Below are 20,083 nucleotides of genomic sequence, written 5' to 3' on the forward strand. Positions count from 1 at the left end.
AAGGGACAGAGATGATCCAGAGGAGGGGGCTTTTCCTTTGCTCAGCCCTTTCCCGTAGCAGATGACCTGTGATTTACAGCTTCAATTCGAAAATGCCGCACCCCCACCTCTCCCTTCTGAAAATGCCAATAACCCTGTTAGATGTGAAACTCCAAGACCTCCTGCAGGTGTGAACACAATTAGCACAGTTCCAGGGTACAAGCTATTGTGTAATTGGGGAATTCCAGGACAACTGTTGCTAAGTTACACAAAAAAATCTATCCAATGTTGGGAGGTTCATATTTAGCTGTTATCTCGTTATACAGATATATTAATTAGGATGATTATTATTCTTTTTGTAGCCTGCAACACCCCTGCAGAAACTCATTAAGAGGGCAGAATATCCCTACTGAAAGAGTTAGTAGAAGAAATGCAGAGCATGCCTCTCAAGAAGCTGTTACAAAGGAATTAGTTTAAAGGGCAAGGGTTACAAATCTGGACATTAGCAGGTTTGGGGTTTTTTGGTTTGATTTTTTTTTTTAAAATCGAACAAACTTACCAAAGGTCTCTGAATGTTAAAAAAAGGAAAAAAAAGGAAAAAATAAGTTTGTTATAGCCAGTTATTTAGAAAGCAGAAGACAACAACAAGACACAAAAGGCTTTAGTGTTTCTGTGATGTAAGAAGGTGGCTGCAGGCTGCCTCCTGTTATCCCCCCTAGATGGCACGGCTGAGCAAAGGACACTGGCTTCCACTTTAAGTGTCCCGAGACTGCTTGCGTCGGGGTTAAGCAGAAATACTCGTTTCTCTTCCACCGCCAAGACCAATTAAACTCTTAGACAACCTGGGTCTCTAAGGCTGGGATGTTCATGTATGTCTAACGGAAGCAGAACGTCCCCTTCTCCTCTGACTGACAATTCAGCTTTTCATCCAGTCAAAACCCCAAGCATTAAATGATTTCCAGTTGCTTGGAAAGTTTATCTGCAGATGGAAAGGAGAAGAAGAAATACTGGATAGATAAAACCCTCCGTGGTTAATGGCATATCACCTGTTTCTCAATTATATTGGCGACCCATAAAATAATAGGTCCACAGGATGATGTGAATATAATGACCATGGTCTCAGTGGTCCATTTATATTACCAGGTTTTTTAATATAAATGAGAACCAAATCTGGACATGGCTACCCAGTTTTGCAGAGCTCTGTGCATGACATTTCACTTGTACCTTTTAATGAGCCAATTTGCATGTTTGCCACTAACTCATATATTGATATAAATTCAGTTCTTAACACCCTTTGTAATAAAGCCGCATGGCTGCTATCCTGATGACTTTATCTCTAAGGCAGAATCTGGCTGACTGGCCTATCCCGCGGCGCTCTCAGCCTGCTCCTGTCCCAGTCTCCATCGGGGAGCAATGCACAGCCAGGTCTTCAGAGACAACACGGTCGCTGGCTTCTATGCTAAGCCTGTTAGCACAAAGTGCAGCGATCAAACTGTGATTTAGCACCAGGGCCCCGTCTCCTCCCTGCACTCCTATTCACAGAGGGCTTGTCCAGCACCCGTTAGTGGGGTGTCACTGTTAATCCCCAAGAAGCTGGGCTAGAGTCACACTGAAGACCTGCAGGTGAAAGACACTGAGGCTCATCAGCAGTGTCCTGAAGCATCCAGTGCCCTAATGTGTGCTACTGCCACACTTCTGGCAGCAAAGTTTGTTTTCTGGAAAGATAAATGTATTAAATGAAGTTCTGACTTTAGCAGCGCTCACATCATCAGTGCTCAAACAGGCATCGCCTTGCACATCACTCTCAGCTTACAGATACACACTTGGATCTGCTCTGCCTTGGTCTTAAAACAACCGACCAAAATACTAACACGGTACAGGGGACCCTGATGTTAATATGTTTTGCACTTTCTTGCACTTTTTCACTTTGGCCTTTGCAGCACTGAACATGCAGGTTTTGAAAGGCCATAGAAGTAGATGAAATAGGAGAACTCAGATGTCCCGACTGTGCTGGAATCTGCACTCCCTCTCACACAAGCAACAGGCTTCCGCCCCTAAGGCCAACAGGGATGCTTCAGGCTTTCACCAGTTTACCAATTCAAAGCAGCTGTAAAGGAGATTAATTCTCAGCAGGTATCTTCTGATTTATCAGAAAGGCCAAGGGTTCACTCGGAGGCTAGCCAATTCACTGGAGTAAAAACGCAGCGCTCAGGTGGCTTTAAGGAAAACACCAGATCAAACCCAGTTAAGGAGTATAAAGGCATTCTAGCAAGATGATAAATGTATTAAAAATAATCTGCCTGTGCATTACTCACACTTCAGATCACAGTCACAGAGCATGATATAATTCTAGTTTACCTCCCATTATTTATGCTGAGTGATTTTTTTTATTTGCATTTGCCTCAGCTGTTACGATGAAACAGGGAGGTCAATCTCATCTGTGTTTGTGGGATTCAACAATCCATTCTAATGCAACAAAGCAGTTTAAGTATCTGCTTTTAAGTTTGCTTCGCTGAATAAGGATGCATTTATGCAGGTGTATAAAAGCTACACTGAACTGGAACTTTCTTACTGAATCTTTTCCACTGGTGGCCCACAGAACTAAAAATCCTTCTATAGAATCCTTGCCAAACAGGGCAAGAGAAAAGCCGGGCGGTTACATTTTCTGACGTTCAGACCCAGCATTACCGTAGTCAGAACTGGTTTCCTCAGAGCCAGCAGAGGTCTGGGCAGAGGTACTCGGTTATCACTTGAGGGGCTGACTTGTAAAATGGCTAATACACACGGAGCAACCCCAGTTGCTTCACTGAAGCCTCTGCTTTTCCTTTGCTTACAACGATGCCATTCTTTTGCCAAGGAAGAGTCTTGAAACTGCTCCATCTCTCTTGGCCAAAGGGATGTTCTGAGTAGCTGAAGTGCCGTTAGTGCTTGCTAGGTCCAAGCACACAGACACGTTTTCTCTAGGCTGGGTCAAAGCGCTCAGCCCAAGCAGTATTTGAAAAAGATTCCTTCTCGGGTTAGTTTTTTGTCAAAAGGTAAAACTTCCAAAGCTTATTTCATTTTTGAAGCTATCAATGGAAGTTCTTTATTGGTAGTATTGAAAAATAAATACACCTGTGCCCTCCTCGCACACATACACGCATTCTCACGCAGTGAACTGGCAGATTTAACAAGTATAAAAACAGCTCCTGAAACGTGAATTTTAAGAGATACCATGTTGACACACACACAAAACAACAAATATAAAACAAACAAAAGAGACAGATGGACAAGCAGATGGGGAAAGACAGAAAACTGACAAGAGCCACGGAGCTGGGGTACATCTGTTCATGGAGATCCACTCCATGGGCACTGCCCCTGAGCACCGACGGGTCACTCCAGAACGCTCACAACTGGTCTCCAGCGACGACTGCAGGGACTTGATGCTGGAGAGATCCTGCAAGAGCTGTTCTTCAACACCAGCTTTGAGAGGCTCAATTTACACCATCAGGATCATGTCTCAACAGTAAGAGGCCACCTCAGCTGTGCACCCTGTACCAGGTCTGTGTGGCCTAAAAAGCCATGGCTGCCACTGTGGTTCTCTTTCTTCCTTACCGGGTTCTTGATCTGAGGGTGAAACCCCCAGCCCCCAGCCACTCCCCAGTTTCCTCTGAGCCACAAGAGCACCGTTATGCAGTGAAGTAATTACAGTGTCTCCTGGATGGGAACCAGCTTCCCTGCCGTGATTCCCCTTATGTCAACTAGGCAGCAGGACGGCCAGAAGGATGGGTTGGAAGGGAAAATACTCCAACTGCTCCCTGGGTAAGAACATGAGCCCCAAAACCAAAGAAAAGCTAAAGCCCCAATCCACACCGCGGGGACAGCGTGTCTATCAGCCCTCTCTTCTGCTTCAGAAACCTCTGAGCGGTGTCTGCACAGCTCTATCGAGGTCTCTGTCTATCCAGTCTCACACAGAGACCTTACCTGATCTCAGTTGCTTTATTCGCCCATTGCTCGCGCTGGGGTCGACAGGCAGGAAATCTTTAAACCAAGTGATCTCTGGGTCTGGGTTCCCACTGGCCGCACAGAGCATTGTGGCCGTTCGTGTCCGCTCCACCACTTTCAGCTGGGGCCCCATATCAATGTTTGGGAAGCCGGGAGGTAACTGGTCCTCTGGCGGTAGAGAACAAAGGAAGAGTGGTTAACCATGTAGTAGGCACTGGGGGATCTGAAGGAGCTGTTTAGTGGACTAGAGTGAAGAAAGCGTCAGGCAGACTCGCTGCCCAGTACTCTGTGCAATGCAATTTAAAACAACGCTACGGTAAATGGTCCAGAGATGGTCTGTGAAAACACATTATACAGTAAAATTACCAGTTTGTCCATTTTGTGTGACTATTCTAACGTCCCACAAGAAGATTCTACATTTAAATGCAAACTATTAAAACCCTCTGGGGCACGGGAATAGTCATTTCAAAGTTTCTCCAGGTCTTGCACTGAATCCCTCTGTCAGGTAAGTGACTCGCACTTATTTGTTTTTACAGCAGAAGCTGCGCACACATATGGCAAAGATCCCTGCACTGCAGACTATAAAGTCACATTTAAAAGGAAGGGATCATCTTCCCCCTTCAAACCCCCCAGTATGAAATGAGTACGCATGAAAGGAATATTGAAAATGACTATGTGAAAAGGCCTGTCAAAGACACAGTGGAAACTAGGAGAGAAAGGAGAGGAAAATATCATCCAGCTGTAGTTACCAGAGGGGACACACATAACAACAATAAGCCAAGTGCTGTCAGACAGGGTGTGATTTTTAGATTTATTAATTCCGAGTGCTGCTGCCCTAGAAGAAGAGGGACGTGGCACCAGCACCTACAAGACAGGCTCAGCTGAGCTTCCTGCTTCCTCTCGATCTTGCCTTTGCCTTCACTAATGAGGGTGAGGAGGGCAATCCCAACCCATGCTGACTAATTTGTGATAACTAATACAAAACCCCAGTGCTTCCCCCCCAATCTTTGTCACGACCTCCTAACTCATGTGGAAGAGAGCTATCTTATGCTGGCTGATACAGCTCAGGCAAATGCCATCTTTTTCCCCCAGAAAATCAGTCTCTGGGGGAGGGCAGCCTGTAAAGAGGATGCGGACACCAGGGTGAGACTTTATAGGGATTCTCTGTCATTTCAAATGAGGCGTGTTGAGGAATCAGAGCCTCGGGAATCTATGGCATTGAATCCATCCCAAAAGCAGGTGAGGGAACAGAAGGGATATAACATAAAGGATTTTAAAAGGGTGGGATTTTTACAAAAGTAGCATACATCACTATCAGCCCCCCACTGAAACCAATGGGAGCTCTCACGACGGCAGCAGAGCTGGGCTGGAAACCCTTGCCTTGGTTGGGAAACATCCCTGCCAACTGCAAACACAACAAGAGCTCTCGTCCTGCTGACGGCACGTTCTGTCTCAGAAGCAATGGAGCCAAAGGACGCATGGCTGAACCCAGAGGCAGTGGAACAAGAGAGAAACCCAGTGGCCTCGCTATGGTGGGTGTTTTTTCCTGCGGGAGAAAAGCAGAATTGCCAGATCCCATTACTGCTCCAAGCGAGCTCCAAACACATGATTTGGTAAGAGCCATTCCACACTGCTGCGCCTCACGCTCGACTTCTAAAAATCTATAAAGATCATGAAGGCAGAGCTAAAGGTTTGTGCGGTGCTGATACCTGAGGCCAAGAAACTCTTGTCTAATACTGTTATTAGCAGCGCACAGCTTCTGCAGAGAAGAAAAGGGTTTAAATGCCTCAATCGTGTGTTTAAAAGTGTGCATTGTTTCCTTCCTCTGACCATTGCTGGAGAGTTATAAAGGATCTATTGTGACTCACTGGAGAGTGAAATGTATTAACCACACCTCTCCTCATATATCAAAGGAATCTGATCACAAACAAAAACACGTTACCATTTTATAACCGCTAAAGTAATACAGATCTCCTAGGATGGACAAACTTGCAGTTGTATAAAGGCGTAGTCATTTCGGTGCGTCTGAAGCACCTCTAAACCAGGATATTGCATTCTAAAGAGAAATATAAACATCTTTAACTAGGGACTGAACCAAACCTTTGAGTTCTCGGTTCACTGGGCTATGCTTGGGTACTGTAGGAGTCTCCCAAACAGCGTGTGCTCCTCCAGATCACGTGTGCTGCAAAACCCCAGCCCCTCCAAGAGTGAGCTCAGGACAGGGGGGCCCTGGGAATTGCTTTGCCTTTGCACAGCTTTCAGCCAGGCTTTTAACGTCTTCTCTTCCCTTCTGCTATTTAACCAGGCGGTGGTGTGTTGTTAAGGAGCCGCGGAGCTGCTGCCGCATTGGCTGCAGATGACATCATTATTGATTACTGCTTTTATCCCGCTCCCTGGTGATGCTACTCCACCTGGCTCAAACCCACGTCCGTTCATTTCATGAACCAATTAATCCACAGAGAGAACAGCCCTCTTGGCTGACAGGGTGCGTGTGTGCACGTGTGTGTGTGTGTGTGTGTGTGTGTGTGTGTGTGTTGGGGGAGGCCTGGTATGACTATTATTACTGAGTGTTTCTAATTAAACAAAAATGTTAATCTTGCAGCACAATGTGCAGAATTCCTCTGAGTTTAATTAAAACAACTGCGACTAGAGGCGTGATCAGATTTGAGGATCAGATCAGCAGAGGAAGCATCTCTGAACATCACATATTGCACTGATTCAAGTGTTCAGATTTCCTTCCTGCCAGGAAAGTGAAACTGCCTTCATCCCCGAACAATTGGATTCCCTGTAATAATGCAATTACAACCTCAACTCAATCCCCACAAGACATGCACACACATGCCCTGCCACCCTCCCCATCAATCCCCAAACACCAGCCCAAACCTGTTACCAAATAAATAAATAAGGAACGGCTTGGATTGTGAATTCTCTTTCTACAAGCAGCCCAGGCAACTGCAAGAACAAAAGAACCAAGACACAAGTTGAAGACGCTTCAAGGGCACATCTGGGCAGCTGCCTGCTGGTGAAAATCATGCCAGCTTATGCAGGCAAATGTTTTCATGCGTTGCACTTGCCATATTAACAGAGCATCCCAAAGACCTCATCCACACCTGCTCTCAGAATGACTTGTTTAAAGGTCCCCCATGAAAAGCTGGTGAATTACCTCAAGGCCCACTGAACAAAGCAGGGTGAGAAAGAATAGGGGAGGAGGGACGGAGGGAGGCAGGGGGAGGAGAGAGGAGCACTTCAGCATTCATTGATAATAAATCCTACCAGAGGACGTGCTCTGTGCTGGGGGGCATGCCTCGAACCAACCTGGGCGCATGCGCTGACACACACACACGGTCATACAGAAAAGGCAAGGGGCAGCAGCTACCGCGCTGGGAGACACCAGTGCGCGCTGTCTCCTTGTCGCTCTAGAAGGTGGCAGCTCTGTGTTTAGATAATTAGCTGTGCTGGAAATGAGGATGATAAAGAAAGATAAAGCGGGTGTTGCTGCTGCTCCTTTTCCCGCAGGGTGTGCACAATTGTTTAATAATTTAGAGGAGAAGGAGGGTGTGAGCATGTACAGACGCACTATGGTTTGAATGCAGAAAGCCACAATGAGGATGCTGCTGAAGTGAGGACAAGGAGTAATTGTTTGCTCATCTCTGGAGGTATGTGGCCGAGCATACGGATACCGGCTGGTCCCTGAGCAGTCAACTATCCCCACTTCAGGGTGGAAGAACCAAGAACACGGAGATGAAGCAGCCTGAGCGACACTACTTTTAAGCAGAATCAGGATCAAAATCCAGCACTCCTGAAACTTATTCCTGTTCTTTTATGTACACTTACAGCTGCCCCCTCCCCAATCAGCATCCTGGTATTCTGCACCTTGGAAATTACATCAACAAGTTCTATCCATCAATATGTACGCACAACAGCCAAAGACAATGTTAGTACATACCAGGAGTCTCACCGGCATGCTCTGTCTGTTGATTCCATTTATTTTGATCTGGAAGTTTTATTATGAAAATAGTAATAGCCTAACAATATTAATAAATATTTGCAGGCTTATAGACAATAAATACACATGTAGATATGTGTGTTGGACCCCGTAACAGTGCAGGTAACACACTGCCTCCCCTACACTAACGTACCCCTGTGTACCCTCCTTATAAAGACATCTGCGTTAAAATCACTCTGACATTATTCATAAGCTACAGAACTAATCTCCTTTCAACGTGGCCTGATTTTCAGGTCACTACAAGAAAAGCAAAACAAGTCAAGTTTGAAGAAAGACTGCCAAGAATTTTTCAAGTGGCAAGGTAATATTTCAAAGGGGCCAGCTTCTCTTTAAGATGTGCGCCTGTGGGACTCCATGCTTTCTGCTGAGCATCTAAAACCGATTTTTTGTTTACCTTTCGCTGATCCAAAGCTAACAATTACAAAAACCAACAAACCAGCAGGGATCCTGCTAGAACTTTATACATGCCCACACCAAATGTCCTCTTGGAGTAGGAAATGCGTGAGGAAAATTTTAGGCCAGAATTGTTAGAGAAACGTATGAACACTTCATTGAAAAAAAAAAAAAATCAACAGGGTATCACTAGAAAAAGAAGTTCTGAAAGTCTGTCCACAGCAGCCTGAATCATACTCTGGTAGTAAGTACCGTGTAGTAAGACCTTACGTGTCTAATAGCCAGTTTTCCTCTATTTCCCAGAATGCTGTAATCCTCAGAAAAAGATGGCATTGGCCAGTACGCAGCGAGCGATACATCAGGGTACAGCACATTTTGTTCCATTACACTTAACTGGACCAAGAACTGCTTTTTATGGGATCATGCTGCATTTACTAACAACTCACAAAGGGTAACCTTCACAGAACTCCATCAGCTTCAAGTAAGCCCATCTGGCCTCTGCCTGAAACCAGCCCGTGCCTCCCAGCAGCGGAGGCAATGCAGGCAGAAAGTCACAGCCAGGCCCCCCCGAACTCTCTGTCCCCACTCAGCTGCCGAGAGCACAGGACAATCCTTCACAGCACGAGAATCTCTGTCTCAGGCTACTAAAGCAGCGGAGGGAAATTATAATCTGCACACAGGAAGCGATAATAATAACAACAACGATAATAATAATAATAATAATAATAATAATAATAATAATGATGATGATGATGATGATGATGATGATGTATCTCTTCCCTGGGAGTGTGGAGCTTAGAGAAACTATACCAAGCGGGAGCTGGGGTGCCTGTGCCATCTAGCTTCCTTTAAGCTGAAGTTACAATGAAAAACGACAGCAGCTGGAGTCAACAATAACTGGAAAATGCTTCCCCAAACCATTTTCTTTTATTTTGGGCTCTGCAGGAATCAGGTTTGCAGGCACTATGTCTAGCCAGCTGTGGAAAGAACAGCGAGTCTCCACAGCCCTATCAAAACTCAGATCCCTTGAGACGCAGAGCAGGAAGGACAAAGAAGCCAGCAGAGCTGGTGTTAAGAGCCTTTGTATAGTTGAACGGTGTCCATCACAAGCTGTGCTTCTCAGAAGCTCCCAAAGGTTTCCTCTCCTGCAGCTTCCTGTTTTTAACTGAACGCACGTGGATTTCTAGCAGGGTCTGATTCAGGAGTAGTCATGTGCATAAGCAAAAAGGGGTTTACTCTCAATCCCTTCAGCAGCTGCATCTAGTAGGGAAGAACGTATAATGTTTTTCTCTTCTGTTCATGAGACTGTCTGCACTGGTATTGAGGAGATCCCGTACCTGTTCATCCACGCGTGTAGCATGAAGGTACACATGTGTATGTCTAGCTGGTAACAACAGCACGGCCAACAGGCTGCAGAATTACTACAAAGCCCATCCTACAGAGTTTGTAACAGCTGGGGGCCAGGTTTCCACATTCCACACTACGCCAAGGTACCAGCTTCTGCAAATGACAGCTCACATTCATCTCCAAGCTGTGGAGCAACCCCCGTCTTTATGCTAAAGACTAGTTCTGAAAGTGAGAGAAGAGAGACAGAATGGAGGAGGGGACCTTGCAAGGAAAGACAGAGAAGAGACAAACAGGAGAGTGGGTGAATGCAGAAGCAGGGAGGAAAAAGAGAGGAATACATGCCAGCATGCTAACTTTGTCATTGTGGAGATTAGTGGATTTGTGCTTGGTCCTTTTAACTTTCCCAGCACTTAAAAATGCAGATAAAGAGGAGACAATCTCTGCTGTGTGAAAGCTAAGGAAAGATTAAGGATGGAAGAACTCCAACTGAGCAGGGAAGGGGAGAGTATACTACAAAAATTGCTTCCTTGATGCTCTTCAACAGTATCTTGGCCCAGGTTGCAGCTAATTACTGCTCCCCAAATTTCATGAACCGCGTACCCTAGCTGCTCTTGCACAGTCAGTTAACAAAGGTACCGAGCGCGGTCCTGCTAGGCAAACAGAAGAGGAGTGCTTGTGAAAGCAGTGCGACACAGGAGCAAAGCACACAGTAATAATGTTCTGGTGGGATCAGCAAAGTGCGTAATTAGTCAGGCAGTGGGGAGATGTAGCTCCTGTTCTGTCATCTGTCTCTCTAGCTGACACATGTACGCTACCGATACCGGAAGGAAAAGCTGCAAAAAGACATGTACAAAGAACCTGGGTCCCTAAGGATGATCACTGAGCTCAGCTCGTCATTTGCCATACACCGCGGCTTTCTTTTGGTGGAGAGTGCCTTAAAAATGCTGTGAGAATCCAGGGGATTTGTGAGGGCAGCAGCTGGAGGACAACCTCCTCTCTTGCTGCAGCTCGCAGCTAAATTCAAGGGGCAGAAATTTTGAGTATGATTGCAGGGGCACTTCTCCCCAGCTGTCACAGCTCCCAAGGAATATATGGGAATCGGTGTGAAGAATAAGGCTCCCAGCCTGCTGGGATAACCGCAGCTAGACACGCTCTTGTCATAAAGCGCTGTTCCAATCTCCTGACAGATACATCCCACTACATTCTGCTAACAGAAGGTTAAATGCCATGCCAGGCAAAGGAGCTACACAAAGATTTAAGTGCACCTACACAAATCTGTCAGGCATGACTGGACCATGGGCCCACACGCTCAAAGGCTGCCAGCATCTTGACAACACAGAGCCTGCCAGGTGGGCAGCAGAAGGGATATTCCCTGCTACAAGAGGAGGTCAAGGGCTTTGCCATGTGCCCTTTATGTCTGGTCTCTATTTACTGCCGTACGTTGGGGATTTGCACACGAATTTCGCTCTGCACTGTTAGGGATGCGCTCACTGTCTGTTCGAACCAAAGGATTTAAGATGCTCTTGGAGGGAACACTGAAATTGCTGAAGGAAAGGCAATGGGCATACAGGCAGAGCTATCGCTTGCCCTTATGAGGACCACACACCGCCTGGAGCACCTAAAACTCTTGTTAGCAATGCGCACTGCAGAAATAATGGCTCTTCCTGCAAGTTCCCCGCTTCAAAAGCCCATGGATTTTCTATAGCACCTCCTGCCGATGGCTTCATCAACAGCCACCGCTCCCAAACTAAACTCTCTTCAGGAGCTCTCAGGCAGTTATCTCTCTGCCAGCATCACTTGCATTGCCCTTGGTTTGAACAGAGAACACCATGCATCTTTTCCCCTAAAATGGGTCAGTTTTAGCAAGCAACCTAGCATAGCAATTTTACAGATCTCCGGGGTAACAGCAGTAAACATCCAGAGGCATCCACAGCAATAGCATATTGTTCCCTCCCCCACATCAAGTTCAGGGAACATATTTCAAACAGACGACATGAAGGAGGCATCCATGTAAACATCCTCAATAGTGGGGACAAGTGAAAAAAAGAACCAGAACAAAATGAAGAGGGAAACTGTTGTCTTGTACAGTGCATGGAGCAAAGGACCTCTGGAATGAGGGAAGATGCCCAGAAGAAGGGCAAAATAGGTATCTTGCACAAGAGAGGAGGCTGGCATTGCTACCAATAGCGTGAACGCCCATGCCGATGCATAATCATCTTAACCACAGCCCATTAAGTGACTCCTCAATGAAGAAGGTTTTCTTGGGTGTCTGGATGAATGGTGCCGCATTTCTGAGGAGGATGATGGGGAGTTTCTCATCCTCCTCATAAATCTGGGGAAGGAACGTTTACTGGAGAGGAGGGAAGATCATAGAGTCATAGGATAATTCAGGATGGAAGGAACCTCAGCACATCATCCAGTCAAACCTCCTAAAGTGGTCCACTTTTAGCCTTGTTTCTTACACAGCAATTTTATGACTCTCTGGGATAATAACAGCAAACAGATCTGACAGGTCCGAACAAACTGCAAAAAAGAGGACTTTGTGCCTTGGCCACACGTTTTGTGATAGCCTTCCCACTCATCTGAAGGAATGGAGAATCTGAAGGGTCCCTTCTCCCCTGTGACACCGACACATGGAGGCAGACATGCTCTTTACCTCGGAGGACAGTGAGCTTGGCGTGGACGGTGACCTCCCCATGAGGGTTTTGAGCAACACACTCGTAAATGTTCTCATCCCGGGGAGTCCGGAGGGGCTGGATCCTCAAAACAGCACCCGCACTTTCATCAAATTCAATTGTCTGGAGGATAAAGGGAAAGAGAAACATACACATAGTAAGCCTCCTTGGGTTGCAAGTAGAAGGTTCACTCCTGCTTCTAAAGGAGGCACCAGGATATATACAAGCACGCGCACTCACAAACACACTTCAGCAGCTGCCCCACAATCCCCTACACATAACCGACACGGTCAACTTGTCTCTCCACTGACCTCGAGGTGACAGAGAACTGTCCCATGCCAAACCCTGTCCCTGACCACTAACCCACCGAAACTGCTATCTACATCTCAAATGCTCTGAAAGGATGAGCCATGGCAACGGTGTGTGTGTGGTGGGTGGTCAGAGTACAACTGTGATGAAGGAGGAGGAAACAGACCAAGCGAAAACAAAATAAAAATGAACCCCCGCCTTGTTCCTCCATCTCCATAGGCAGCTGACGCCACAAAGCTCCTCTCAGCACACAGCTGCCTGGCAGGCCTGAGTCCCACAGCAAATTCCACAGGATGACCTCCTAGTCCTTGTTCTTCCACTCTCATTTCTATCTAAACAATGCCAATTGCTTGGGTCTGGTTTCAGCAACTGTAATGTTTACTGCAGGCTGTCCCAGGGTTAAAATAATGAGCCATGGATGGGTATGAAAGGTGCATTTACAGAGCTGAAGAAGTACCAGCATAGTTGGGGTTTCGTTAGGGAAGGAAGAAGACAGCTTTATATTATATCCCAGGAGGGGAAAAAACCCAACAAAACAAAAGAAAAAACTCCAGTAACGTTAAGTGAGCCAAGTTCTCTCTTGCTTTGGAACAAACCCAGCTGTTGACATGGCCAAGAGCTTGCATTTCACTCCTTCTGCTGTTGTAACTCCTCCCCTTCCAAACCTCCCATTATTATCAGGTCTCAGAATGGCCAAAGAGGAGCATTAGCTGCTTTGTGTCCACCCCTCTCTCTTTATATGTACACAGACACAAATTTCAAGGACATCTCTTACCTCAAACCTCTGAGAGTTCACTTTCTTCCCTTTCTTGTTCCAGGTGACCCGTGGCTTTGGGTCTCCAGTCGCTTGGCACACGAAGGAAGCCACCCCTCCCGACACACCAATTTGGTCCACAGGTTTTTTAATGAAGACAGGGGGACCTTTAAGAAAAAAAGAAGTATCATCATTGGCACAAGGAAAGACAAACTCTTATAAACACTGTTTGTAATTAGCAGTAGCATTATCACTGCTATTCTCTAATGATCCCAGATGAAATTAAACCTCTTGACCTTTTAGGAACAGTCTTTACCTCCATTTTACATATGAAGAAGCTACAGCACAAAATGATGAAGGGCCTGATCCTACGAAGAGATTTCAATGTGATGATGTTGCAAAGCCTCTTACTTCTGAAACGTGAGAAACACTGAATTGCACTTGCCAGATCCTAGCAGATGAACAAAACAGGAAGGAATGGGGGAGATTTATAGGAACACAGCCAAGACGGGGGCAAAAGGTAGAAGAAGGACCATGAAATAAATGGAGCATATGAGATCTTGAGGATGATTGTGTGAAACAGGCTGATGCCAGTGGCTTTGGGATGTGAAACCTCCGTGGCCTGTAGTACGTGTTTTTATCTGCAAATCTTTCCCCTGGCCCTCACTGGTCCATTTACACAGCAACAGGCACGCCATCCTTTGGAACAGGCAAGTTAACAGGACACAGCCCAACAAACTGAAGTCGTGATCATTTAAAAGCAATCCAGTTGTCAAGGCCAAGAGCATGGCAGCCAAGTCCGCCGCCTGCTCCTGCGGTTCCCTCTTCCCCTCTTCTCCCCCCTTCGCATCATGAGACACGTGAGAAAACCAAGGAATTCACACTGCTGAAGGAAGAAGCCAAAAGCTCCCCAAACCGCTCTCATAACCAGATGCTCAAAGGTGCGGTGATGCCTGAACAAATGCACTCAGAGCCTGGGGCTGCATTTTAGCCAGCCTGGACCCAAGGGAACACCACTTGAGCTCGCAGCACCTCTCCCTCACCCCCTGCCACTGATTTCCATCCATGTCTGACTGCCTTCAAGAGCTCTGCAAGGAGGCAAAAGGATGCCGGGGCAGGCTTTCTGACCAAGGAAGGTGTCAAGGGCCTTCTGATGAAAGGAGGACGAGGCCAGGAGCGTTCGTGCAGAGCCCATATTGCTTCTGTCCTCAGGGAATCCTCCTTCCGTGCTCTAACCTGTTTTCCCTGCACAGTTTCCTCTCATCTAGTTAGTTTAAAATTTATTGAAATATTTAAATCACAAGGCCACAGCTGTGTTCAAATAAAATCACTCAGATCATAAAGTTGCCGTCTGTTATTCTTGAGAAAAGTAGACCACGTGACTCTGAAATGTGTATATTTATATGTGCATACTCAAAGTCTATAAAATAAGATGTAAATAGCCTACCAAAGAACTTAAGAAGAGGGCAAATGGAAGCTGGAGAGTCATCTCCAGGGTCTTTTAGGGGTCGAAAGACAAAAGGAAGCATTCCTCCCTTCCTTGCCTGGTGGAGCCAGCAGTATATAAATAAAAGCCACTGAGCAAGCTCATGTGATGCAATCAAGCAGTTGTTTCCATGCTGGAGGTAAATACAATTTGCTGGAGCTGTTTATGTCCCACCGAATGCTGTGTGTACAAAGCATCGGATTTATAAATATCCAAATCTATATTTAGAGGTCAAAGTCTTCTTTGCAATGTTACAGCTAAAGGTTATCAGGCAAGTCCCACTGGAGGTAGTGGCACCGGGGAATCTGCCTTCCGTCTGAGAAAGGCAAAACCAAACCTTTGCTTTGGGCTAAAATATAAATGCTCCCTCTGCCCACAACCTGACTTCCTTCTCTCTTCTCAGCTCAATATCTGAAGAGTTTGCAAAAGTCAATTCTGAAGGTACAGCCAAAAACATTCAGGGCTTTTAAGAACGCTTTATTGATGCGAGTTGATTTCTTAAAATAAAAGCCCCTAATAATCCTTAATGTCACATATACATTTAAAAGGGTGCAAGCAGTATGATGACAGCTCAGCTGAGGGAAAAACGAGGTTCTATTTCTGTTCTGAAGAAAGGGATGGTGCTCCACAAAATAGTGAGCCTGGAGTCATTGCTCAGCATCCCTTTTTGGGGGCTCGGCATGCGGGAAGGGGGAAGCCAAGCTGCTCTGTGAACACTGCTTTCCTGAGCTCGCTGCAGCCTACGATAAACTCACTCTTCGACAGCGAGAGACAAAAGAAAAGAAACCAAACAAAAACCCCTATCAAACAATCTATTCGATTTTGCTACTCACTTGGAAAACGGGTGAAAATCAAAGCTAAATTGTTGATTTTAAAATTGCTCAAGCCTTTGAGCTCCAGACTTTGATTTCCCCCACCCTGCCAAATCCCCCATTGTGCTCTCCACCTATGCCCCCCTCGTCACTGCGGCGCTTGTCACTCCAGCCCACGCCAATCACAGAACAACCCTCTCCCCTCTGGGAAAGAGAAAGCCAGCGCTATCGCAGGCAAGGTGGTGATGATACAAAGCTGAAACAAATTCCTACGTGCTGCGTAGGACTGCCACAGCTCTGCCGTGCCAGGGCCAGCTTGCAGGGAAACATGCAGTTAGAATTCAGGCTTCAGCTCTGCAAATTGCTTTGAAAGGCTCCAAAAGCAGGAACAAGGTGCCATGTGAAAGTGAAACGCTATCAGCCCACTCAGAGGGGATTATGTGTTTCCCCTTATCTGCCAAGATTGCAGGACCTCAGTTTTAAGTAAATAAATAAAAATCAGAGGCAGGCATTTTCCAGATGACATACTTGCAATCCAGGAGATTGTATATCACTTCACCATTCTTCCCTCAGGGATAGCTAAAAGTAAGTCAGTCTTGGAAAGACAGAGCTTGAGTTCCACCTAGGTCTAGTGGTCACAAGAGATTTTTCTTTTTCCTCTTTCTCTGCTTACAAAGTAGCAGGACCTGGTTTTTTGCATTATCAAAACAGGAATGGAAAAACCTGAAGCGTAAAAGAATTTTCCTACTACAAGAGGTTTCCTGTGGGGTCTGGGTCTCCGGAGAGAAAGTTGAAAAGACCGGATGGCTGCTGCGTACCTGTGATTCTTCTCTACAGCTTCATGGAAAGCCATCAAGTCAAACTGAACCTTTCACTCCTGCCCACCACCTACGCACTTCCCAAAGGCAACAGCCGGGGCAAGCGACATGCTGGAGAGTTGCCACGGACTGTAAGGAAGAGACACATATTCACCATCCATCCCGCGGCTCTGTAATTGCATCCGCAAAGACGATCAGCACACACACCGTCTGCCCTCTGCCCTAACCTCTGCCACCCCTTCCAGACAGCTCTGCTCCTGCCCGGCGCCCCCGACTGCTGCCGAGGGCAGCTGACGGGACCGTGCACTCACCCTCCCCGTCACCCTTATGCCGACAACCTCCAGTTGGCTTCACTTCCCAAAGCACAGGCCTAGAGAAACATGGGCGGCACCAGCATCTGTTCAGAAGGGACATGACGCACATTTGCTGTTGGGATTTTGTGAATTCTAACACAGACGTTGAGAAGAAGCTGTGAGGTGACAGGGGTGGGGTCTCCTACTCATCCCCCAGACACACACACTAGAGCAGCACGGTACGATGTCAGCCCACATACAGCTTTCCTCATAGACGAGGAAAATACTGCTGCCTCCCCTCTCCCTCCTTCCTCCTTCCTTGCAACACCAAAGCAGCAAAAGTTCTTTAAATGCAGTCATGTAAAAAACCCCCCAACATCTCCCTGCTAATGATACACAGATGACAAAACAGTCTGAGAAGCTTTACAGCAAGGAAAGCTTGAAAGATACGGGAGTGGGGAAAAGGAGGGGACATTTCACCCTCTAAACCCAAACGTCCCTCAGGAACTGCTGCCATGGTGAATAGCGGGTGATGGACGAGGTGTGAGGGAGACAGGCCGGCCACCATATGCCTGTCCGAAACATCAAAAGCCAAAGCCAGAGAAAAGGATGGAGAACCCAGAGGTGGTTTGAGGGGTGGGAGAGAGGCAGGAGCACAAATGGGCTTAACATATCCGAGCTGACAGCTGAAGGGGAGCAGGGCACGGGGGAGAAAAAGCACAGTTATGAACTCGCACCATGGATCCTTCTTCCTTGCCTCTTGTAAGCCTGGTCTCCAGACCGAGCTGGCTGCCCCTCCTGCCAGCTCTACAGGTGGGTTTATGGGAGGACAAGGAGGGCAGGGATGCATTTAGCCTTGCAGACCACACCACAGGGTAGGAGCAGCTTCCCCAGTATGTTCCAGTCACAAAATGGGAGAGATGGCCCAAAAAGCTGCGGGGAAACCTAGCATCGGCTCAGCTAAGGCAGGCAAATGGAGGCCTGGCTGTACAGAGGGCTGTGCAAAACCAGTATGGCAGCTGCTAGCCCACTTCTCATCTCTCCGGGTAGTTTCAGGGAAGGCTCACCAGAGTTAACCCAAATGAGGGGAGGGAGAGGCAGGTCCCACTGGGGAAATACTGACTCCCCTGGGCCCTTCTGAGACAAAATTGTTTCTCAAAGCATTTTGTGCCAGCCTGCCAGATCGATACCCTGCCATCCTCCCAGCCGCCCTCAGCCAGAACACCCTGGTGCTGGCTCAGGAACATGGGACAACTTGGGCAATGCATGGGGTTGGCCAACAAGAGGAGGCTAAAGACAGCCCCTGTCCCTCTGGCCTGGGCTGCACGAGCACACGCACACGGCCAGACCCTGCCCACACCACGAACGTCTTGAGGTAAAACCCTCAGTCGCGTGACACACAGGACTGGCCGGCGGCACGCAGCCCACCACCTCTCCACCACGGGGGAAGAGAAGACCCCATGCACTTTGCTGACAAAATGGCTGGGAGATCCAGCTGTGACCTAAATTGCTCCTCCCTCCTGAGCTACAGCCTGCCAGCTTTGGGGCAGGTCCAAGGCAGAAAGCTGCTCCCAAGGGGGTGACAGACAACGTGTCAGCCATGTCCTCTTCCACCTGCTCCCCACAGGGGAGGCCTGGAGGCGCCACCGCCATCATAACAGGCCCGTCTCCTGCCTCGGTGAAGGCCCAACTCACGTCCCCTCAGCCCCAGTGTTGCCAAGGAAAAGTCCCGGGGATGGTCCCTGACCACATTACCGTATTATTTGCCCCGGCTTTGGGTAAGAAATGGGCAGCGTGTGTATAAACCATCCCCTCACGCCGCAGGCTCTCCCTGAGGGGGCCACAGACGGGCACCTCGCCATCTCTGCTTCCTCCCGACCCCCCAGCTCTCTCCCTCACGGCCAGCCCCATGGCAGGGACCGGGGGCCGATTTTAGATGGCAAAAGTCACCTCTGTGCTTAACATCCCCACGTTCTGCAGCCCCCTCACGCCACCCCCAGGAAAGCACTTTGACAATGGACCACAAATAAAGACAAGCCACTTATTCTTTCATCTGTGCCCAGCACAGAGAGCAGCGTGAGCCTGGCTGAAAGGGCCCCTCGCCCACAGCGCCAGCAATCCACGGAAACAAAAGAAAGCCAGCTACAAAATGCATATTTTAAAAGGTTTTGCGTCCAGTTTTGGTGCTGCTGGTCCCCGCCATCGGCACTCTGGCGGAGGCCCACGCACCAGTGCCGGTGACCCAGAGCGCTGGCACACGAAGTGCTGCCCCTTGGCCGGTGAATAAACACTCGTTATCCCCGCCCTGGGGAACGGAGGGGCTCGCCGCTGTACCCGAGACCCGCCGCTGAAACTAAAGCAAAAGCAAGAGCACAGCAGGCAGGCCATTTTCTTGCAGTGTGGCCGGCTTATCATAGCCTTCCTAAATGTGCACGGCCGCCGTCCTTTTGCCCACCCCTCCTGGTCGACCTTCAACAAACAGCCTCGTGGTGCTGAGCCCGACGTTTCCTTGCAGAGCTGCCCACCGTGAGAAGGTGCCGTTGCTACAAGAGAGATTCAAGGCACGTTAGCCAACATCAACCTTTACCCTAGCTTAAAAATACTGAACAGATAAAAATTCTCCCTTTTTTGTGCATACATGCACATCTACCTTTCAAGAAAAAAGTTAAAAGAGAAGACCATTAAGCCATTTATGGTCAATGCTATTTTGCCATTAGCGTTAGCACACCCCAATTTGCTCTTCCAGGCTCCAGATGATTCCCATAATTGGGATTCAGATCTCTGGCTCTGACGCAAATTCGGCTGACCTTGGGCACTCACCCTTCCCCGCACCTCAGTCTGCCGCACGTAGCAGGGAGGTGACAACCCTCATTTCTCACACCTGCCTGTCTTGGTCTAGACACTACAAGCAATTTGGAGCAAAGGATGGTCTCCGAACAGATCTGTTCAGCACTCAACACCCTAGGTGGTATCGCACACAACTACAGCCTCTAAATACTGTAATACAAACAAAATAGCCACAAAGAAAATCACTAGAGGCAGAACTCAGAGACCTTCTTCCACGTGTACTTCTGGTGGGAGAAGAAGATAAAAACCAAAAGCCAGACAAAGGCTTTGCAATCTCCCAACAACCAGTCACAGTAACTTGAACCGGGACATCTCGCCATTATTTCTCACCCCTTGCTAACTTCAAGAGCAACCAGGAAGGAATCAGATGGTGTTCTCAC

The 20,083-nt window shown here is 47.7% G+C and overlaps 1 protein-coding gene across 9 annotated transcripts in view; it reads right to left on the bottom strand.

Moving 5' to 3' along the window:
- The window catches only part of PTPRS (protein tyrosine phosphatase receptor type S), a 162,869-nt gene that overhangs the window by 66,645 nt on the left and 76,141 nt on the right, over nt 1-20,083 (bottom strand). For all 9 annotated transcript variants that reach the window (XM_054181822.1, XM_054181823.1, XM_054181829.1 and 6 more), the window contains 3 exons: nt 13,469-13,614; nt 12,366-12,507; nt 3,943-4,131 (listed from right to left, as the gene is read on the bottom strand). In XM_054181822.1, the coding sequence (XP_054037797.1) occupies nt 3,943-4,131; nt 12,366-12,507; nt 13,469-13,614 (477 nt within the window). The remainder of the gene's footprint in view (nt 1-3,942; nt 4,132-12,365; nt 12,508-13,468; nt 13,615-20,083) is intronic.

This window comes from Rissa tridactyla, chromosome 22, assembly GCF_028500815.1.
Source record: "Rissa tridactyla isolate bRisTri1 chromosome 22, bRisTri1.patW.cur.20221130, whole genome shotgun sequence".
Lineage (NCBI taxonomy): Eukaryota > Metazoa > Chordata > Aves > Charadriiformes > Laridae > Rissa > Rissa tridactyla.